This window comes from Chlorella variabilis, assembly GCF_000147415.1.
Source record: "Chlorella variabilis unplaced genomic scaffold CHLNCscaffold_9, whole genome shotgun sequence".
In the NCBI taxonomy this organism is placed as follows: domain Eukaryota; kingdom Viridiplantae; phylum Chlorophyta; class Trebouxiophyceae; order Chlorellales; family Chlorellaceae; genus Chlorella; species Chlorella variabilis.
The window spans coordinates 1048555-1066306 of NW_005435079.1; the positions used below are offsets into that span (position 1 = coordinate 1048555).

At 66.9% G+C, this 17752-nt stretch overlaps 4 protein-coding genes across 4 annotated transcripts; 1 reads left to right on the forward strand and 3 right to left on the reverse strand.

The window, feature by feature from the left end:
* Positions 1-171: 171 nt before the first annotated feature.
* CHLNCDRAFT_52133 (hypothetical protein) lies at positions 172-3653 on the reverse strand (the record flags this gene model as incomplete). The annotated part of the gene is made up of 11 exons (XM_005848081.1): positions 172-700; positions 1051-1207; positions 1410-1503; positions 1669-1749; positions 1961-1992; positions 2054-2177; positions 2329-2500; positions 2641-2679; positions 2765-2945; positions 3075-3278; positions 3404-3653. The coding sequence occupies 11 exons, from the start codon at positions 3651-3653 to the stop codon at positions 172-174; spliced, it is 1863 nt and encodes a 620-aa protein (XP_005848143.1).
* An 887-nt stretch (positions 3654-4540) lies between these two features.
* On the reverse strand, positions 4541-8389 carry CHLNCDRAFT_145488 (hypothetical protein; the record flags this gene model as incomplete). The annotated part of the gene is made up of 12 exons (XM_005848082.1): positions 4541-5062; positions 5198-5236; positions 5445-5574; positions 5799-5989; positions 6168-6236; positions 6487-6628; positions 6805-6873; positions 7069-7211; positions 7393-7427; positions 7603-7723; positions 7906-8000; positions 8137-8389. The coding sequence occupies 12 exons, from the start codon at positions 8387-8389 to the stop codon at positions 4541-4543; spliced, it is 1809 nt and encodes a 602-aa protein (XP_005848144.1).
* CHLNCDRAFT_57772 (hypothetical protein) lies at positions 8369-13770 on the forward strand (the record flags this gene model as incomplete). Its single annotated transcript, XM_005847920.1, has 17 exons — positions 8369-8474; positions 8626-8751; positions 8929-9020; positions 9120-9316; positions 9523-9613; positions 9806-9925; positions 10167-10276; positions 10487-10572; positions 10710-10780; positions 10871-10993; positions 11171-11285; positions 11533-11773; positions 11952-12114; positions 12299-12343; positions 12596-13014; positions 13199-13298; positions 13522-13770. Exons 2-17 carry the CDS (start codon positions 8634-8636, stop codon positions 13768-13770), a joined length of 2340 nt encoding a protein of 779 aa, XP_005847982.1. The 5' UTR covers positions 8369-8474; positions 8626-8633.
* Positions 13771-13967: 197 nt separating this feature from the next.
* On the reverse strand, positions 13968-17658 carry CHLNCDRAFT_57773 (hypothetical protein). Its single transcript, XM_005848083.1, has 11 exons — positions 17355-17658; positions 17048-17169; positions 16729-16832; positions 16395-16559; positions 15981-16174; positions 15766-15840; positions 15560-15628; positions 15283-15381; positions 14857-15111; positions 14675-14779; positions 13968-14504 (listed from the first exon to the last, which is right to left on the reverse strand). The coding sequence occupies exons 1-11, from the start codon at positions 17514-17516 to the stop codon at positions 14295-14297; spliced, it is 1560 nt and encodes a 519-aa protein (XP_005848145.1). The 5' UTR covers positions 17517-17658; the 3' UTR covers positions 13968-14294.
* Positions 17659-17752: the final 94 nt, after the last annotated feature.

Here is a 17752-nt window from a genome sequence, read left to right on the forward strand (position 1 = left end):
GTAGGCACATGGAGACACAGTAACACTGCTAGACATGCACGCATTCAGGAGTGCCACACACAGGCAGCAGCCTACGGTCCGCGTCCAGTTGCCGCCAGCGGCCTTCTGTGGTTGGTGGCAGCGAGGTGCCTGCCCTCCCCTCGCGGCTGCTGCACCTGAGGAAACCGCCACTCAGCCCTTTTTGTCCCGCATGCTGCTCTTCCAGTGTATGCCGGCATAGATGCTATCCACCACCTGTAGAGCGCTGGGCCGTCGGGTGATGTCATCTTCCTGTACCGCCGGAGGCAAGGCTGCCGCCTGCTGCTGCTGCTGCTGCTGCTGCTGCTGCTGCTGCTGCCGCACCGCCTGCTGCTCGGCCGCCGCCGGCAGCGGCGCGGGGACGCCCGCAGAGCCAGGCGGCGTGTGGCTGCCGCACCCCGCGTCCGACTGGCTCTCCACATCCCAGCCCGGCGGCTGCGCCGCGTCTGCCGCCATGCTGGCTGCCTGCTTGTCCCGCCTCAGGCTGTGCACGTTCTTGCGCATCTTACGAGGCATCAGCCGCCCGGCCAGCACAAGCGGCGTGCGGGGAGCCTGGCGCCCGCCCTCTGGCATCGGCTCCTTGTGCGACACCGGCTTGCCGCGCCGCTTCTTGACCTTCCTCAGCGTCCGCTGGGCAATCATGATGCAGATGCCAATCGCGGCGCCCACCCCGGCAATGAGCCTGGCAGAACGGGTGGGATGGGAGGAGGCGGGGGTTAGTGGCTGGCTAGGGGGGGTACTCGCAGGGGCAGCATGCGCGGCCGGCTGCACACAGGCAGCACCATCCCGTCACCAAGGCATGGCTGGTTCACTGACCAAAGGCCCCACAGATCGGCAAAGGTCACAGACAGGGTTTCCTTGGAGACCTGGAGAGCACAAAGGCAGGCAGACGGGAGGCTTGGGTCAGATGATGACAACCCGCTGTTGGCTGCATGGGAAGCTGTTGATCAACTCCCGCGGTCAGCACACAAGCCCTGCAGCAGGGTGTGCAAGCTGCGTGCACGGCGCGGGGCGCCCCGACCGCGCTGCCACCGGCCGCTCGCCTGGCTGCGGGCCTGGCAGCCCTCCGTCGGGTTGAAGATGAATGAGGTCTTGAGGCGCTGCAGGGTGCCGTCCTCCTGCATCTGAAGGATGATGCTGCTCCAGGTCTCCACCAGGGCGTCGCTGACGTTCTTGTGGAAAGCCACGCCTGCGGCAGGCGGGCAGGCAGGGCAGGGCAGGGCGTGTTTGGGCCGGCAGCCTGGCGTGACCTGCGCTGGCGGAACGTACGGCGCAGGCTGGGGCGCAGGCAGGGACGCTGCGCAGCGCGCCGCCCCAGCCCAGCACGCAGGCTGCCTGCGAGGCGCTCATGGGGAGCCGCTCCCCTAGCAGGCCCTCCCTCCATCTCTCACCATAGTCAAAGGGCTCAATCTCCTGTGGCAGCACAGTTATCTCGCAGAGAGGCGCGTTGTTGGCCAGCCACAGCATGGGTGGCATGTCGCGGACCTGCGGGGGGGGGGTGCATGGTATGGATTCGTAATTCGCAACCTGCTGGGCCTGCCGCAAAGTCCTGGCATGCTGCGGCACCTGGCACGCACCCCTGGCTGGCACCCCTGGCCGGCACCCCTGGCCGGCACCCCGGCCGTGCCCGGTGCCGGCGGTGGTACCCACCATGGATGCCAGCTGCCCCGTGGCCACCAGCTCGCCCCACTCGACATAGTCTTCGCCGCTGTTGAAGGAAAAAGGGATGGCCTGCAGGCGCAGGGAGCGCCGGGGAACGCGAGGCGTCGAGACGTGATGGAGAGGGGAGTGGTAAGCACGCGGGCGTGCAGCCTGAGCAGGCGCCAGCAGGGCAGCGATGCGCACACCCCAGGGGCCCAGCCGGCGGCGCACGCATGCCCGCTCAGCTTCCTCCCTGCCACGCCCCACGGCCCGTCCCAACCACCCCCTCCCCCAGCCGCACCTGAATCCCATACTTGCGCAGGCGGTTGATGTCTGCAGGGCAGGGAGCAGCAGCAGCGTGGGGCGTCAGCATGACCAGCCAGCCCGCCCTCACTGAGCTGGCAGCAGTCCACCTTCACTATCCCCACAAGCATCCCACAGCATTGGGGCTGCTGGTGGCGCTGGTGGCTCCTGTGCTTACAGATGGGAGATGTGCCCACCGCCTTGCCGCGCAGGTCCTGGACAAAGGAGGCAACACCAGCATAACACGATGAGGCGCAGCGGCACCCCACCGGCGGCCACAGGCACGCCCCGCCCCGACCCAGGCAGCGCTTGCACGCTCAACCCGCTGGCACACCCGTCCTGGCTGCCATGCATGACAGCACTCACATCCACGCTGTTGATTGAGGTGGCCAGGGACTTGATGGTCACAAAGGCTGCCAGGTTGGCGGTGTAAGTGCTGGTGGTCAGCAGGGCCAGGAAGCAGAAGGCCAGCACCGCCATGCGGGCGCCCAGGGAGGTGACGTTGACAATGTCGTACAGCATCATGTTGAGGGCAGTCCTGTGGGCAGGTTATGCACGCCACGGCGCCGAGGATCGTTGCAACAGCAAGCCAAGCACGCCGAGAAAACGGAACGGAAGGGCGCCAGCACAGGAAGGCGCCAGCACAGGGAGGCGCTGGCGGCTGACAAGCCGACCTACCTCCACATGGATTCCGCGATGCCCGGCTTCCAGTCCTCCCTGCAGGAGAGGGATCACAACAGAAGGGTTTTAAGGGGTTTAAACATTTTGCACGCCCCCACACACGGCGCATGCACGCCCCCACCTATGGATGCGCCGCCGCAAGCTGAAGAACTCGATCATGAAGATCATTGGCGGGAAGGCGAGGAGGGTGAGAAACAGAGCCAGCCACAGTGTCCAGTCGAAGGGCCGGATGAAACCCCAGCCGTCGCCCGACTGGCTGTTGGATGCCACCAGGATGCCCAGCGAAGACTTGAGGTAGGGATCTTAAGCAGGGGCGCGGCGGGGCGTGCGGGGCAGTCAGTCGTGGCTTTTTAGGCACTGGCACCGGCGGCGGCACCGGCGGCGGCACCGCAGCGGCGCCGACGTCACAGCAGCCCGGGCAGCACACCCACATGTGAACTGGATGCCCAGCGCCTGCCGCTCGCTGGTGATGGTGATGCCGGAGGCGGCCGCGGAGCAAGGGCCGTCAGGCTGCGTCATGGACTCGATGAGCGTCGAGAAAGAAACGCACTTGAAGTCGTACTCCACTCCCTCTGTCAGCCCCAGCCGCCCAGCCGCAATGCGCAGCATCTCCACGTCATGCCCCGTGAAGTTGGCTGCAGCAGGGGGCAGGGCGGCCAGAGGTGGCGGGGGATCGGGGTGCGGGGTACCTCCACACACAAGGCGGGCAGGCCAGGCGGATTGGCTGGGGCGGTTCCAACGGAGGGCCCGCAAAACTCACCGGCGGTTGTGTCGGTGGCATTGTTGCACAGGGAGATGGGCACAGGGCTGTAGTTGGCCACACAGATTGTCAGCTTCTCGCCGCCTGTTGCATTCAGGTTGGGGACGGGCGGCGGCGACGAGACGGGGGTCGGAGGAGGCGGCGCGTCCGGCGGGCTGGCGGCGGCCGCCTGCGCGCTCGCCAGGCCAGGACACAGGCCAGCCATCAGGGTTGCCCCCAGCAGCAGCTGCAATGACCGTCGCCACATCATGGTAGAAGGTGCTGCTGACGAGGGTCTTTTACGGAGGCGGCCAACAGCAGCAGGCGGCGGCGGCGGCGGCGCCGGCCCAGGGCTGGCTGGACGCGGCCGCTGCGCGGAACGCTTTGTCAGCTGGTTTGCTGCCAGTCACGTACGGCGTATTACTGCCCGCGGGATTACTGCCGCAATCACAATGGGCCAGTTTAGGGCAGGAGCCCTGGCAGGTTGCTCGCAGATCTCACCAAGCTACAGCGTGTTGAGGAGCAGAGGTGCAGGCGGGACCGATGGAGGCAGTGAAAAGTGATGGTCGCCAGCAGGGCACAGCACGAGAGGGGGGACCATGTGTGTCCCTAGGGACCAACTTCATGCTCTTTGGAATGCATTGCATGGTAGATGTGAGTAAATGAAAGCCCCGAAAGCACCCAGAACACCGCAAGTCAGTGCACCCCTCGAGGCCAAACTTGGCCGCAAGCATTGAGTCTCAGATTGAATGCATTTGTACCCTGGATCAGCATAAATGCAAAGTTTACAGCCCCTGCAGTGCACTCCAGGGAGCAGGGAGCAGGACTGCTCCCCAGCTCCATCTTGCGATGCTTGCCACCCTACAGACACACATTATACTGAAATCCTGATGGAAACTTCTTCAATGCAAGATTATGCGGAAGTGTGCGGGGGTGTGCGGAGGTGCGCGGGAGCGTGCGGAGGTGCGCGGAGGTGTGCGGGAGGGTGCGGAGGTGTGCGGGATGGTGCGGAGGTGTGCGGAGGTGTGCGGCAGGGTGCGGAGGTGTGCGGGAGCGTGCAGAACTATGCGGAAGCGTGCGGAATTACAAACAAAAAGGCAAGGAAGGCAAGGAAACAAGCAGAAGCCACTGAACGACACAGCATCATAGCGCACAGCGCTACCTGCCGCCCAGTGCCTGGCTCCGCCAGCGGTACGCCGAGTAGATCGAATCGACCACCTGAAGGGCGCTGGGCCGCTCAGCCGCCCCTGGAGGATCTCCCGCCGGTGCTGCCCCTGCCGCTGCCGCAGCAGCGGCACCAGCCGGCCCTGCCGGCTGCTGGACCGCTGCTGGTGCCTGTGCGGGTTCGGGGTCGGCCGCTGCTGTCGCCGCCATCGAGGGCTGGCTCTCGAGGTCGCCGCCAGGACTGCCGCCGCTGTCCTTTTCTGAGAGCGATGACGGCCCTGCGCCATCGCTAGCACCAGCTCCACGCCCCTCCGCTGCCTGCTGCTTGTCGCGTCGCTTGTTGGTCACCAGCGTCAACGCTGACACGAGGCGCGGCGGCGCTCGCCAGAGTTTGGACAGGGAGCGGCCAACGGAGCTGCTGCTGCTGCTGCTGTAGAGGCGGCGGCGCCGCACCACCGCCATAATGAAGAACCCCAGCACAACGGCGCCACCCAAAATGATCCAGAGGCCATACATCTGCATGGAGCACAGCACGCACGAGAAGGATCCTGATGCAGCAGCGCTGAACATCCAGCGGCATGCGGCGCACAGCCTGCGGGGTCTGGAGCACGAGGGTTCTGACAGCCGGCCAGGGCAGCAGCACCCACACACCTGCTCAAAACTCACGGCCATCTCTTCTTTGTAGACTACCTGTGGCAGCAGAGAGGTGGAGAATGTGTGAACAGCTGGGGGAGCATTCGGCAACTAGCCATGCGGAGACCCTGGCGCGGCGGCACCTCTGCCGCGCCAGCTGTCGCTCTTGCCACGCGCACGCTGGGCGGGGCTGCATGCAACAGCCCGCGCCCAACAGCCTTCGGCAAGCCTGGCATACAGGATGCCAGCCTGCTGCTGCTCTCACCTGCAAGGCGTTAGCATCGCCACACCCAGCAGAGCCCAAGCTTTGCACCCAAACGTTGTTGAGCTGCTGCAGGGTTCCGTCCTCCTGCAGAGCAAGGATCTCCCGGCTCCACGCCTCCACCACCGCGTCGCTGGTGTTAGGGCAGAAGGCAATGCCTGCGGGGCAGGGACGGCAGCAACAACGGTGGCCGGCTGAGTGGGCGGTGGGGCACATGAGGGGGACCCCGAGGGGGGCGGGGAGGCCAGAGCCGGCAGGAGACCAGGAGAAGGCAAGGAGGGCCGCCAGACAGACATGGGGTGCGCCCTGGTGGTGGTGTCAGGCAGATGGCCGTTAGGCTGAGGCCGCCCCCGGCACCGCACGCGTGACTCGCCGTAGAAGAAGCGGTCGAGGCTGTCGGGCAGCACCGCCACGTCGCAGTTGGGCGCGTTCTCGGCCGCCCACAGCATGGCCGGCTCGTCCATGATGAGCGCCGCCAGCTCGCCGCGCGACAGCAGGTCGCGCTCCGCCACAAAGTCCCCGGCGTCGTGCATGGTGAAGGGCCGGGCCTGCGGGAGGAAGAGCGCACATGAATAACAGGAACAGGGGAGCACGACGCAGGGATGGGCGATGGAAGGGCAGGGGCAGAAGGACTGGCCAGGCCAGGCACGGCAGCTGGCGCGCCCCATGGACCAGCCAACCGGCCAGGCGGCGGCTGGCTGGCCCTGCCCGGCACCTCCTCCTCACCTGCACGCCATACTTGCGCAGGCGGTCGACGTAAGGCACGCCGGTGGACACCGCCCGGCCCCGCAGGTCCTGCAGGCGGGGTGTGGTGGTGGCGATGTGGATGCCAATGGATGGGTGGGCTGGGGTGGGCCCAGCGTGGTGCTGCACAACCACAAAGATGATGGGGGGGATGCGCCTCCCTCTGCCAATCCCCTGCCGTGCATTCCAGCATGGCTGGAGAAGGAAGAAGGGATGCCTGCATGCCTGCATGCATGCCCATCACACGGTGCGGTGCAGGCGGACAGAGCCACTCACGAGCGCACATCGGCCGGCTGCTCACCGCCACGCTGCTGATCTGGGAGGTGATGGACCGGACTGTGACAAAGGCTGCCAGGTTGGCGGTGTACGTGCTGGTGGTCAGCAGGGCCAGGAAGCAGAAGGCCAGCACCGCCACGCGGGCGCCCAGGGAGGTCACGGCAAAGCTGCGGGAGGGCAGGGCAAGGCAAGGTGGGGGAGCGTGGTTGGGCGAGGGAAGATGGAAGAAGGCGGTGCCCCACGAGGCACACTCGACCAATGCTTGGCCACAGCTCCAGCTCCGGCAGCGGCAGCATGGCAGGGTGGGGCGGCAGCGCAGGGCGGCAGCGGCTGGCGCTCGCACTCCGTGAAGAGCATGAGGGTGAGGGCGGTCCTCCATCCCGATTCCACCAAGCCAGGCACGACGTCACCCCTGCACAGCATCGCCAGGCCGCCGTCGGCAGGAGGCGGCGCGAGGCAGGGAGGCAGGGAGGCAGGCTGCGAGCTGCGGGCCGTGCGCCGTAGCGGAGGCGATCGATCGAATGCCAGCCTCTAGAGCATGGGGGCTGCCGGTTTTGTATCAAATCAGAACAGTAATTAAACCCTGACGCCTTGCAGGTTGGCCCACCTGTGGATGCGGCTGCGCAGGCTGCCAAACTCCAGCAGGAAGATCACTGGCGGGAAGACAAGCAAGGTGCCCAGCAGCGCCACCCACAGGGTCCAGTTGAAGGGGGCGGTCCAGGCCCAGCCGCTGGGGGTCCTGGAGGTCGCCTGCAGGCATGCAGCACCTGGCAGGCACCTGAAGGCTCCTGCAGAGCGCAGCCCCTGGCGGCCAGCAGCCGAGCGCCCCCGGCTGTGCCTGCCCTGCGGCCTGTCCTGCGGCCAGCTGGCAGCGGTGGCGAGAGCGCCGGCAAGAGGGTGAGGTGGAGCTGGACCAGCCGCTTGCCTGGACAAGGACGGACAGGGAGCTTTCCATGTATGCATGAGCTGCAGGGTAGTGGCAGGCATGGTTGGGTCTACTCGGAAACGCTGGGTTGTCACGTGGAGCCCTTCCGCAGGCAACCACTGCTTCTCCTTCACAAGACGCAACAACACGCAGTGCTGCCACGGTGCTGCAGCATGCAGGAGAACTGGGCCCGCTGCCGCCACGGCCTGCGCTCACATGCAAACTTGATGCCTGCTGCCTCCCGCTCGCTGGTAATGGTGATGCCTGCTATGGCCGCCGAGCAGGTGCCGTTCTGGGGATCCACCAGGTCTTGCAGCATCCGGCTGAAGTCGTCACACTGCAGCGGCGGGGTGCAGCAGCAGGGAGTGGGCTGCAGGGCTTTGCGCCAGCAGGGGCGGGCATGCTCGGTGGAGAGGAAGGAGGTGGAGGGGGTGGGCCGCCTGCCGTGTCTGCCTCCCAAGCAGCAAGATCGTGTCAGCTCCTCAATAGAAAACGGGGGGCTTTGGTAGAGGGGCTCACCCTGAATTCATAATCCACTCCCTCCTCCAGGCGCAGCCGGTACGCTATCTCACGCACCAGCTCTGGGTCATGCCCCGTCACCGTGACATTGTCACCTGCGGTGCAGGCAGGCAGATGAGATTGTGCCGGTGCGGCTCGGTGCGCCCGCGATGCTGCGGTTGAAAGGCCCAGCTTGCAAGCAGCCTGTAAGCTTAATGTGCTGCTGGTATTCCGCTCTGCCTGCAGGCTCACCGTTGGGTGTGGAGGAGCAGAGGACCATGGGCTCCCAGGACGCCACGCAGATGACCAGCTTCTGGCCGCCGGTTGCATTAATATTCGCCTGTGCCTGCACCGCTGCCGGTGCCGGTGCCGGTGCCGGTGCTGGCGCCGGTGCGGGTGCCCCTGTCGGCAGCTCATCCTGGCCGCTGGCGAGCCATGGCGATAGGCACAGCAGCAGGACGGCGCTCGGTAACCAGCTGGGGTTGCGACGCCGTGCCGCTTTCATGGCGGCACCGGAAGGCGGGCAGCACTGCCTCCCGTCCAAGTCTGCCTCTTGCTCTGCCTCTCCTGCGAACGTCAGATTACACCAGGTGCCCCCAGGGCTGCGTTAAGGCTGCAGTGAAGCAAGGCCAGCCTACGGCGTGCACAGCAGGAGTGGGCGGGGCCCATGCCTAACCCAGGACTCGTCACAGGTTCTGGCCCCGTTTTGACAAAATGAACGATGCCGCGCCCTGCCAGCAGGGACGTGCATGGACAGGATGTCTTTGCATTCCGCCCACTCGCTCAGGAGGTCCGCAACACCCACAGCATACGTAGAGAAGCTCTCCGGGCGGCAGGCAGACGATCGGGAGGGGATGGCCTCCGCCAGTGAGTCCTGAGCAGCGGCAGCAGCCTCTGACTGGCGCGGCACATCTGCCGCTCGGCTCTGATCACGCCGCACGGGATGCTGCACCGCCACCAGAGCCTGGCTCGCCGCCGCTGTACGCCGCGCTGCCGTCGCCCGCGCGGCTGCCCAGCAACTTAGATGGCTCTGTTCCCACGCAGGATGGGTGACGCTGGCGCTGCTGCTGACCCTGCTGCTGCCCAGCACTCGCGGCCTGCAGTACCAGCACGACGAGCTGCTGTGGACCAAGCAGGTACTCCCGCCGCGGCACCCGCTGTGCGTCGCCCTTCGCGTCTGTGTGCGCAAGCACCGAGCCCCCAGGGCCCTCCCGCTCCCCACCGATCGCCTGCAGAACTGGCAGGACTACACGCTTCACTTCCCCTGGTCGGCGGCGCTCAAGCAGCGGGACGCCGAGAGCACGCGCCAGCTGCAGGGCCCTCTGGAGGGCTTCTCCTCCAACTCCCTCAACGGCCCTCTGCTGGACGCAGAGGAAATCGCCAGGCGGGTGGCGGAGGATGCCAGCAGGCAAGGCCAGCTGCGGGACCAAGGGTGTGATGTGTGCGAGGAATGCTGCGTGCCCCAGGGGAGGACGCAGAGGCTAGCGTGGTGGGGCACTGGGCACAGCTCTCACGCTCGCACAGGCAGCAGGCTTGCTCCCAGGCCGCTCCCTTGGCGGGCACCCCACAGCCAGGTCTGTGCAACGCTGGCGACCGAGTCCGTCCGCGGCGCCTGCCGTTGCCTTTTGTCCATTGCAGAGGGCCGGTGCTGCAGCAGAGCAGCCTCGACGTGTCTCTGCTGGACGAAGAGGCCAACCTGGATGCGGCGGCTGGCGTGGCGCAGTGCAAGGTGTGCCGGGCTGGCCGCCCGCCACCTAGCACCACCGCCAGGCTCAGGCGGGGCGCGTTTTGCCCTCACCGCACGGCTGGCGGGGATCCACAGCGCTGGGCCGGCCCGGGGCGCTGCTCACAGCCGCCCGTGCCTCGCGCTGTTTGGTGAGCATCTGGGCGGCCGCTGCGGCGCGGCCCTGCCGCCGTGCAGGTGTGCGGCGTGCTGGTGCAGCTGCTGTGGGAGGGTCTGACGCGGTGGGTCACCCGGCACCACCAGGTGCCCAACAGGAAGCACATTGCAGCCTATGCCGAGGAGCTCTGTGAGATTGAGGTGTGGCCGATGGGCAGCGGCGGCGTTGGTGTGCTTGGTCGTCTTGTGTGCGGTGGCGGCTGGTGGGGGCTGGTGCGTGCGGGTGGTTGGGGTTTGCATTCTAGTGAAGTGGCGCGGCAGGGAGTGACAGGCTGGGCCACAGTCCAGCCTCGCGTCCCGACCTGCTGACCTCAGCAGAGTGTGCCGCCTGCCGGCATGGCCTCCCTCCCGCCAACCCACCCACCCCACCTCGCTGCCGCAGGTCACCAACGAGCTGCTCAAGGGCTGGGTGCTGCTGCGGGCGCGGGTGCAGCAGGGGGAGGGGCTGCCCTTTGCCCTGGAGGGGCAGACCCAGGAGTTTTACATGCTCAGGTGAGTGGAAGGCAGGCATGGTGCATGGCACACGTGGCGGGCGCTTGGCCCAGGGTTTGGGAAGGCGATGGGAGGCCGTGTGTGGAGGCCCTGCCAGCGCCTACGCCAGGGGGCTTTGCTGATCAGCTCCCCCAACTGCCTGGCAGCCGGCCTGGTATCCACCTGAACACCCCCGCTCCTCCCGTCCGCCCGCCTGGTGCCTCCCCGCAGCCAGCGAGCCAAGCAGCACGCCACCCCTTCCGAGATACAGGCGGTACGCAAGGCCTGCCTGAAGCTGCTGAAGGAGGATGAGGCGGGTGAGGATCCGGCCTGCTGTGCCAGGCAACCAGCAGTCCGTCCTGCTGGAGCCAGCCAGCCAGCCTGCCCTGCGTGGCAAAACAGCCGTCCAAATGCTTCTCCCACATCCCGCCGGTTTGATGCCAATGCCGTGCAGGCAAGGAGAAGCCGCAGGTGCTGCACCAGGCCAGCACGCTGGTACACAAGTACTACCAGCTGATGGTACAGGTGGGACCAGCTTCCGACCAGCTTCTGCTTTTAAGCTTGATGGAATTCACTGTAGTGAGCCTCATACCGCCGCCCGCTCCCACGGCGCAGGCAACCAACCGCTGGGCCGACGCCAAGCAGCGGCCAGAGGCGGTGGAGGCGGTGGATGACGGTCCCCGGGCGCAGCGCAAGTGCTTCGACCGCCACCCGCAGTGCGTCCTGTGGCGGGAAAAGGTGCGGCGCAGACCACCCGTCTTCCTGCCTGCACAGTGGCTGTGGATGCCTGGGCAGCTTGCAGCTGGCGGGCTGCCCTGGGCCCTCCCTGCACATGCCGCTTCCCGAACCTTTCTCGTGGAGAGGAGAGTGTGGGGCTCATGCCCGTCTCTGGCCTTGGCCCTCTGTGTGCCGCAGGGCGAGTGCGAGGGCAACCCAAAATACATGCTGGGAGACGAGGGCGCCAACAACGGCTGGTGCCGCGCCGCCTGCGGCCACTGCCCCGAGGAGGAGGAGGACCAGGAGATGAGGCGTGAGTGGCATGGGACCAGCGGGGCGGAGCGAGGGCGCAGCAGCCGCGCAGCTGCATAGCCTCCTGTTGGGGGAGTTGGGGTTGCATGCGCTGCGTCGACGCTGCCCACCCACGCCGGCAACCCCGTACCTCGCCCCTGTGCCAGCCTACTTCCCCTTCTTCACCTACCCATCTCCACCACGTGCCTTTCCTTTCTTACCCTCTCTCTCTTTCCCTGGCTGCCTTCCCCGCCGCTTCCCTCCCGCAGCCGTGGATGTAGAGTACATCAGGGGCGCGCAGGCCGACCTGCTGGCCGTGTTCCAGGCCAAGGCCTGCGTGTCTGCCGCGCCCTGCAAGTGGGCGGCGGGCGAGGGCATGCAGCAGCTGCTGGCCAGCGCCAGAGCGGGGGCGGACAGAGGGGCGGCAGAGCTGATGGAATCTGCGGAGTTCATCGGCGGCCCCGTGATGAGCAGGCAGCAGCAGCTGGAGGCGTCGATCGACCAGACGAGGTGGGAGCGGCGGCGGCTGCGTGTGTGGTGCTGGAGGGTGGTGGGTGGGATGGGGTGGGGGGCGGGTGGACGGTCAGGCTCGTGGCCCCCCAGCGTGCGGCAGGCGCCCCGCCGCCGGCCAGCCAGGCATAACCGACCCCCGCCCCTGCTTGCCTGGCCGCCCCTGCCGCGCGTGTAGGCTGAAGGAGAGCAAGCCCATGCTGGTGCGGGAACTCAACGACGCCGTTGTGCCTGACCGGGGCAGGCCGCGGCGCAGCACACAGCCGCCCGAGCACTTCCTGACTGAGTCGGGCACCGTGCTGTGGCAGGAGCTGGGCGCCAAGTGCGTCTATGTCTCCACGGTGAGCCAGGGTGGGGCCGGGTGGGGGCACGCAGGCACACGCCCGCTGCAGCACGCCCCGCTGGCAGCCTGGCCTGCCTGGCTCTGCCGGCTGTCGGGCTGCCTGCCTGCCTGACTGGCCCCCTCTTTCGCTGTTCATCTCAAGTGCATCAACCAAGCGCTGCCCTGCCCTGGCCTGCGTGCAGGGCTGGTGGATGTACGAGATCTGCTACATGCACCACATCACACAGGTGGGGGGCCACCGGCGCATGTGCCACAGGCTTATGTGCCCCACACCTGTGCTGCGATTGGCGGCCACCCTGCCCGCTCCTCGTCTCCCCCTTCCCCCCTCCCTCCTGCCCCGCCTGCCGCTCACGCGTTCCCCTGCTTTTTTCCCCTGTCACTTCTGTTCCTGCCCCTTTCTTTCCGTATTTTCCTTTCTATTCACTTTCCACCTGTGTCCAACCTGTCCACCCGTGCCTTCCCGCTGCCCCCGGCTCCAGTTCCACATGACCGACAAGCACGACATCGACTGGACCATCTCTCTGGGCGCTTACGAGCCCGGCTCCGCCAACTGGACCCTCACCAACACCTCCCTGTCGGGCCTCTACCCACACTTCACCAAGGCGAGGCCCCGCGCAGCGCCCGCGCTGCAGCGTGCCTCCCCGCCTTCCCTTGCCGCTCCTGCTGCCATCGCCACCACCCAGGCGTCCACCCGGCACCCCACACCACCAACTTTCCAGCCAGCTCTGGGCCCCAGCCTGGCACCTGATTGGCTGTCCCGCCACCCCGCTGGTGCCGCACCGCAGGTGCCGTATGCCTCCCAGACCTACAACAGCGGCAACCACTGTGACCTAGACCCAGATGAGAGTGGCAAGCAGCGGTCGGTGCTGCGCAGCTCCGAGCTGCGCCTCATGTGCAGGTGTGCGTGCTGGCGGCTGCGCGGTGCGGCTGTGGCTGCGTGTGTGTGGTGGTGTGTGGTGGTGTGGTGCTGTGTGTGTTCGGGGGGGCAGGGACCTCACCACACACATGTCCCCCTAACCCGTCCCTGTGACCCACCACTGCCTGCTGCTGCCCCCCCCCCTCCTTTCCACCCCGCCCCGCAGCCCCGACGCCGACATGCACATCATCGTGGTGGAGCCGCAGCAGTGCAGCTACGTGGTAGAGCTGTACGTGCCAGAGCTCTGCGCGCTGCCGGGATTCCAGGTCAGCCCGCCGCCTGTGGGGACCCACCCCGGGGTCCTTGCAAAACCCAAGCACCGCTGGTACAGTTGCTGCTGCTGCCGCTGCACGCTGGGCCAACCCACCCACACAACCACACACCCTCTCACACACAACCGGGAGCCCTTTGCGCTTGGAAGCTGCGAATCCCACGAGTTGGCCTGCTGACCCGGCACAGCGTCCTGTTTCCTTCCTTTCCCCTCCGCAGGTGGTGCTCCCCGACACGCTGGGCAGCCACATCGGCTTTGCCACCAAGCCGCGGACGAGCGCCAAGGGCGCCAGGGGCGTCGCCAGCGCCGTTGCTGGCGGCGACGGCGAGGTCGAGGAGGAGGAGGGGGAGGAAGGGCTGGACCCAGTGTATGCGCTGCCAGAGACGGATGAGGACGAGTATGCAGATCCGGATGACGAGGAGGAGGGGCAGCAGCAGGCCAATGCGACGGCACACGATGAGCTGTAGCGGCCTGGCATCGCGGCAGCGCGCCAGCTCGCTGGCACGGCCTCAGCTCAATACTTGCTGGTTGTGTGCTCCATTCTTGCGTAAGGCGGTTGTTTGCTGTCGCTCTGAGTTGCTTGCCGTGTTTATTCTGAGAGCGCGGAATTGGCAGCCCTGAGAGTGGACTAGCAGCCCCACCAGTGTCACTGTGCTCCCGTGCTGATGGCGTTGGTTTACAGTGCATTGCATGAGAGGGAAGGAATTTCCGTGCGCGCGCCAGTGGGGGCCGAAAACACGGCACACAGGAACAAAATGGCTAGCAGCTCACAAAAGGGAGATAGGAACATGCGAACAGATGGGTAGGGTCATTGGGAGTTTGAATGGGGTCTGCAGGGCCGCCAACCGACCGTGGATGGCAGTGGTAAACGGGTGAGGAGTGGCACGGCACTGTTTTCCACGAGGTGCACCCTGCACAAAACCTGGCTGCCGCCGGGGCCAACCGAGGAGGCGCCGGGCTAGCCCCTTGTAGCGCCACACCGGCGCCGCCATCAGATCAGCCGCTTCCAGCGGCAGTAGATCATGACGGCAGTGAAGATGAAGATGGCTCCCACGCCGGTGCTGATGGACACAGCCAGAAACCAGCCAAAGGGTGCCTGCCCCTCTGTGTCCGGCTGCAGCATCACGTTCATGGCAAACAGGCCCGTGATGGCGGTCACCAGGGCCACGGAGGCGCTGAAGGAGGTGAGCACCAGGTCCAGCTGCAGCACAGGCAAGCAGGCAGGCAGGCAGGCGGGCAGGCAAGCAGATGAGCTGGTACGGGCACGTCCACGGGCACAGCATCCTTCATCAATCAGCAGAGCCTGGCAGGCTGGCAAGACAGCCAGGGGGCAGTTGCAGGGCTTCCCGCCGGCCAGCCAGGCGTCCTTACCCGGATGAGAGCGTTGCGGTGCGAGTCCAGCTCTATGTTGATATAGTCCTCTGTGTCGTCGATGTACTCGCACAGCGTCTGCAGCTTGTTGTACGTGTTGTCGATCTGCATGTGCAGGGCGGTGGAACGAAAAGGGCGGACGGGCAGCTGTGTGCAAGCAGTTGGGCAGGCTGCGACGGTACTTGGCGGCATCGCCCAGTGAGCCTCCCGATCGCCAGCCCACCCTGCGCCCCGCTCTCGCCTGCCCGCCGCCGCACGCAGCCGGCTGCACACGCGGCGCGGCGCGACGCCCTCCAGCCGCTCGCCTGCATGAAGTAGGGCTCCAGAAGCATCTCCACCACCGCCACATCGGGGTCGTCCTCCAGATCTGTCGAGTCGGAGGAAGCCGAGGAGGCGCTCTTGGGCGTCATGGGCGTCATCGCCTCCAGCCCCGTGGCCTGGCACAGAGGCAGGGAGGGCGGCAGGGAGGGCTGCGGGAGTTAGCGGTTGGATGGACTGGCAGGGCGGGCCGCCAGCAGGTAGTGGCATATGCTGTGGGGGTCACGGCGGTGAGTAGACTTGGAAAGTCGAGGAGAGGGCGACCTGCACGCGGCTCCTGGACCGCTCACCTCAGCCCCGCTGGCGCCGGTGTAGGGCAGCGGCACGTCGAAAGGCGTGGCAGCGCCCGACCGCACGTGGCGGTTGAACAGCTCGAGCCGCTCATCCTCCTGCAGCAGGAGGGCACAGCCAGGCAGCAGCCCCAGCAGCCAGGAGCAACCAGGTCAGGGGATGGCTCACAGGCTCGCACCAGCGACGCTGCTAGGGGCACGGCAGAGCGGGGCGCAGGCTGCGCTGCGTCAGGCCGATGCGCATGCGGCAGCTGGTGTGGCTGCCGCCTGGCCGCACCTTTGCTGTCAGGTTCAGGTCCTTCATGTCTGAGTCATCATCTAGGAACTTCTCCAGCACCTCACGCAGCTGGAGACAGGAGCGAGAAGACGGGAGCGAGAAAAGGACGGCAGGGTTAGTCAGCCAGCAGCTCACAGCAGACGGCAATGTGGCCTGATGAGTCGCCTTGCCTCCTTCGCTGCCAGGGCCCCGGCGCCAGCGCTCACCGTCTCCACGCGGGTGGTCAGCCGCACCATCCTGTTCTTGATGCGGCGCACGCGCTCCAGGTTGCTGGTGTTGATCTGCAGGCGTGGCGGGGCGCAGGGCGGCCTCGTTTTGTCGGCGCACGCAGTGTCGCTGTGCTGGCATGCTGCCCCTCCCAATCCCACTGCGCCCTCCCTCTCCACCGCCGCTGCGTGCGGCCACCCAGCCGCCTGCGTACCTTGCCCGTCAGCGCATCCAAGGCCGGGTGCGCCGCCGCCTCCAGGTCCCCGGTCAGGCGCTCCAGGTACTGAGACACGGTGTCCAGCCCTATTTCCAGGCACCGCAGCTCAAAGGGCAGCTCCTCGTGGGCGGCAGAGATGGAGCTGAGCGGCACGCCGCCGCCGCCAGGCAGGTTGCCAGACGAGGCGCCGCCTGCAGGGGAGCCGGGCGGGCGCGCAAAAACGGTGGAGAGCAGTGGGCGAGGGGCGTGGCGGCATGCCCAGCTTGCCGTGCTGCGCCCTGGCTTGGGCATGGATGCAGCAGGCCTGCTGCAGAGCATGTGCGGGCCTGCTGCCCAAGGTGATTTGAGCCCTGCACTGCAGCCAGTACTGGCTGCTGCCAGCTACAGGCAGCACCACGGCTGCCCATGCACCTGCGGCGCCTGGCAGGTTGGCGACTGACTGCGACATGAACAGGCCGCTGGGGCCGGCGGCGGCGGCGGCCTCCGCGGCCACGGCGGCGGCGCGCAGCCGCCGCTGAAGCTCCTCCACGAATGCCACCGTGTTTTGGTCGTCCAGGTTGGTGATGTAGATGTTGTCTGCAGGTGCAGGCGGGAGAGCATGAAAGGTGTTTGAGGGGAAGTCAGCAGCGCAGTGGCGGGCAACAGCATTCCTACATAACCGAGTTGTGGGAACGAAGCCCTGCCGGCCTGGCTGCGCGGCCCACGCGGCCGTTGATGCAACCACTGCTGCTGCTATGTGCCGCACCCATGGCGATGATGCACTTTATGAACTCCAGGTTGACCACTATGGCGCGCTCACGAGCCAGGATGGCAGACGGGTAGCTGGTGGCCAGCTGAGGGTCCAGCAGCCTGCCGTGGCAGGCAACGCAGGCGGCGGGGAGCGAGGTGGGCAGCGGGCTAGGGGCGCGGTATGGCGCAGCACGCTCACAGAGTGTTGGCCAGCTGATGCGGCTCAGCACCCAGCGCAGCAGCGCGTGAGCTGAGCGGCATGCAGACGCTGGCTTGTGCTGCGTCCGGCCCAGCCGCCGCCACACACACCCAGCGTGGGGCAGGAGGCACCCCACCTCAGGTCCCGCAGCTGGACGCCCAGCCCCTGCGTCACGCGCAGCTTGGCGAGCTCCAGGTGCCGCACCTCGCCTTGCGCATTGACCGCCAGCCACTTGCGCACGGCAAAGGCGGCCTTGACCTGCGGCCAGCACCAGCCGAGCGAGGCTTTCGCACAGGGAGGTGCAGAGGTAGGCAGCAGAGCCCAGGCGACAGGCAGCTGGGCCTGAACAAGGCAGGCAGCGGCCTGGACGGATGCCCTCACATGATAGCCACTGCCTGCACTTAAGTGCACGTGGCCAGACTGGCGGCGGGGGCGGCACCCACCTGTGCCTTGGCCTTCGCGCCGCCAGCAGCTGCTGCCGCGGCGGCGGCGCTGTCAGGCAGGAAGTGAGCCACCTTCTCGGAAGCCGGCACCGACGAGCCCTTGTCTGAGGCGGGCATATTGTTCAGCTGTGAGAGCTGGCCGGCGGCCTTGCCGTTCTCCATCGTGCGTTGCCCCTGACAGTCAGCCGGGGCAGGAGCACGATCACATCGATCACCCGGTCAGCTATCTGGGCGGCACCGCGGCGGCGGAGTGCTTGCCGGTCTGCGACTCAAGCAGTCAACTGCGCCAAGAGCTGAAACTGCTCCTCCGCAGGATGCTGGGCCGCCGGGAGAAGTGCCGCTTCTCTAGGCCCCCGGGCAGTCCTGGTGACACACCCATCGCTGCCAGGTGGCGTCGA

What these genes read in the sequence shown, in the direction of transcription:
- CHLNCDRAFT_57773 (XM_005848083.1), bottom strand. Translation starts at nt 17,516, where the DNA reads ATGGAGAACGGCAAGGCCGCCGGCCAGCTCTCACAGCTGAACAATATG. An exon ending in AAAGTGCATCATCGCCATGG is followed by an intron (nt 16,560 to 16,728) that starts GTGCGGCACATA and finishes CTGCACCTGCAG; the next exon opens with ACAACATCTACATCACCAAC. An exon ending in CAACCTGCCAGGCGCCGCAG is followed by an intron (nt 16,175 to 16,394) that starts GTGCATGGGCAG and finishes GCTCCCCTGCAG; the next exon opens with GCGGCGCCTCGTCTGGCAAC.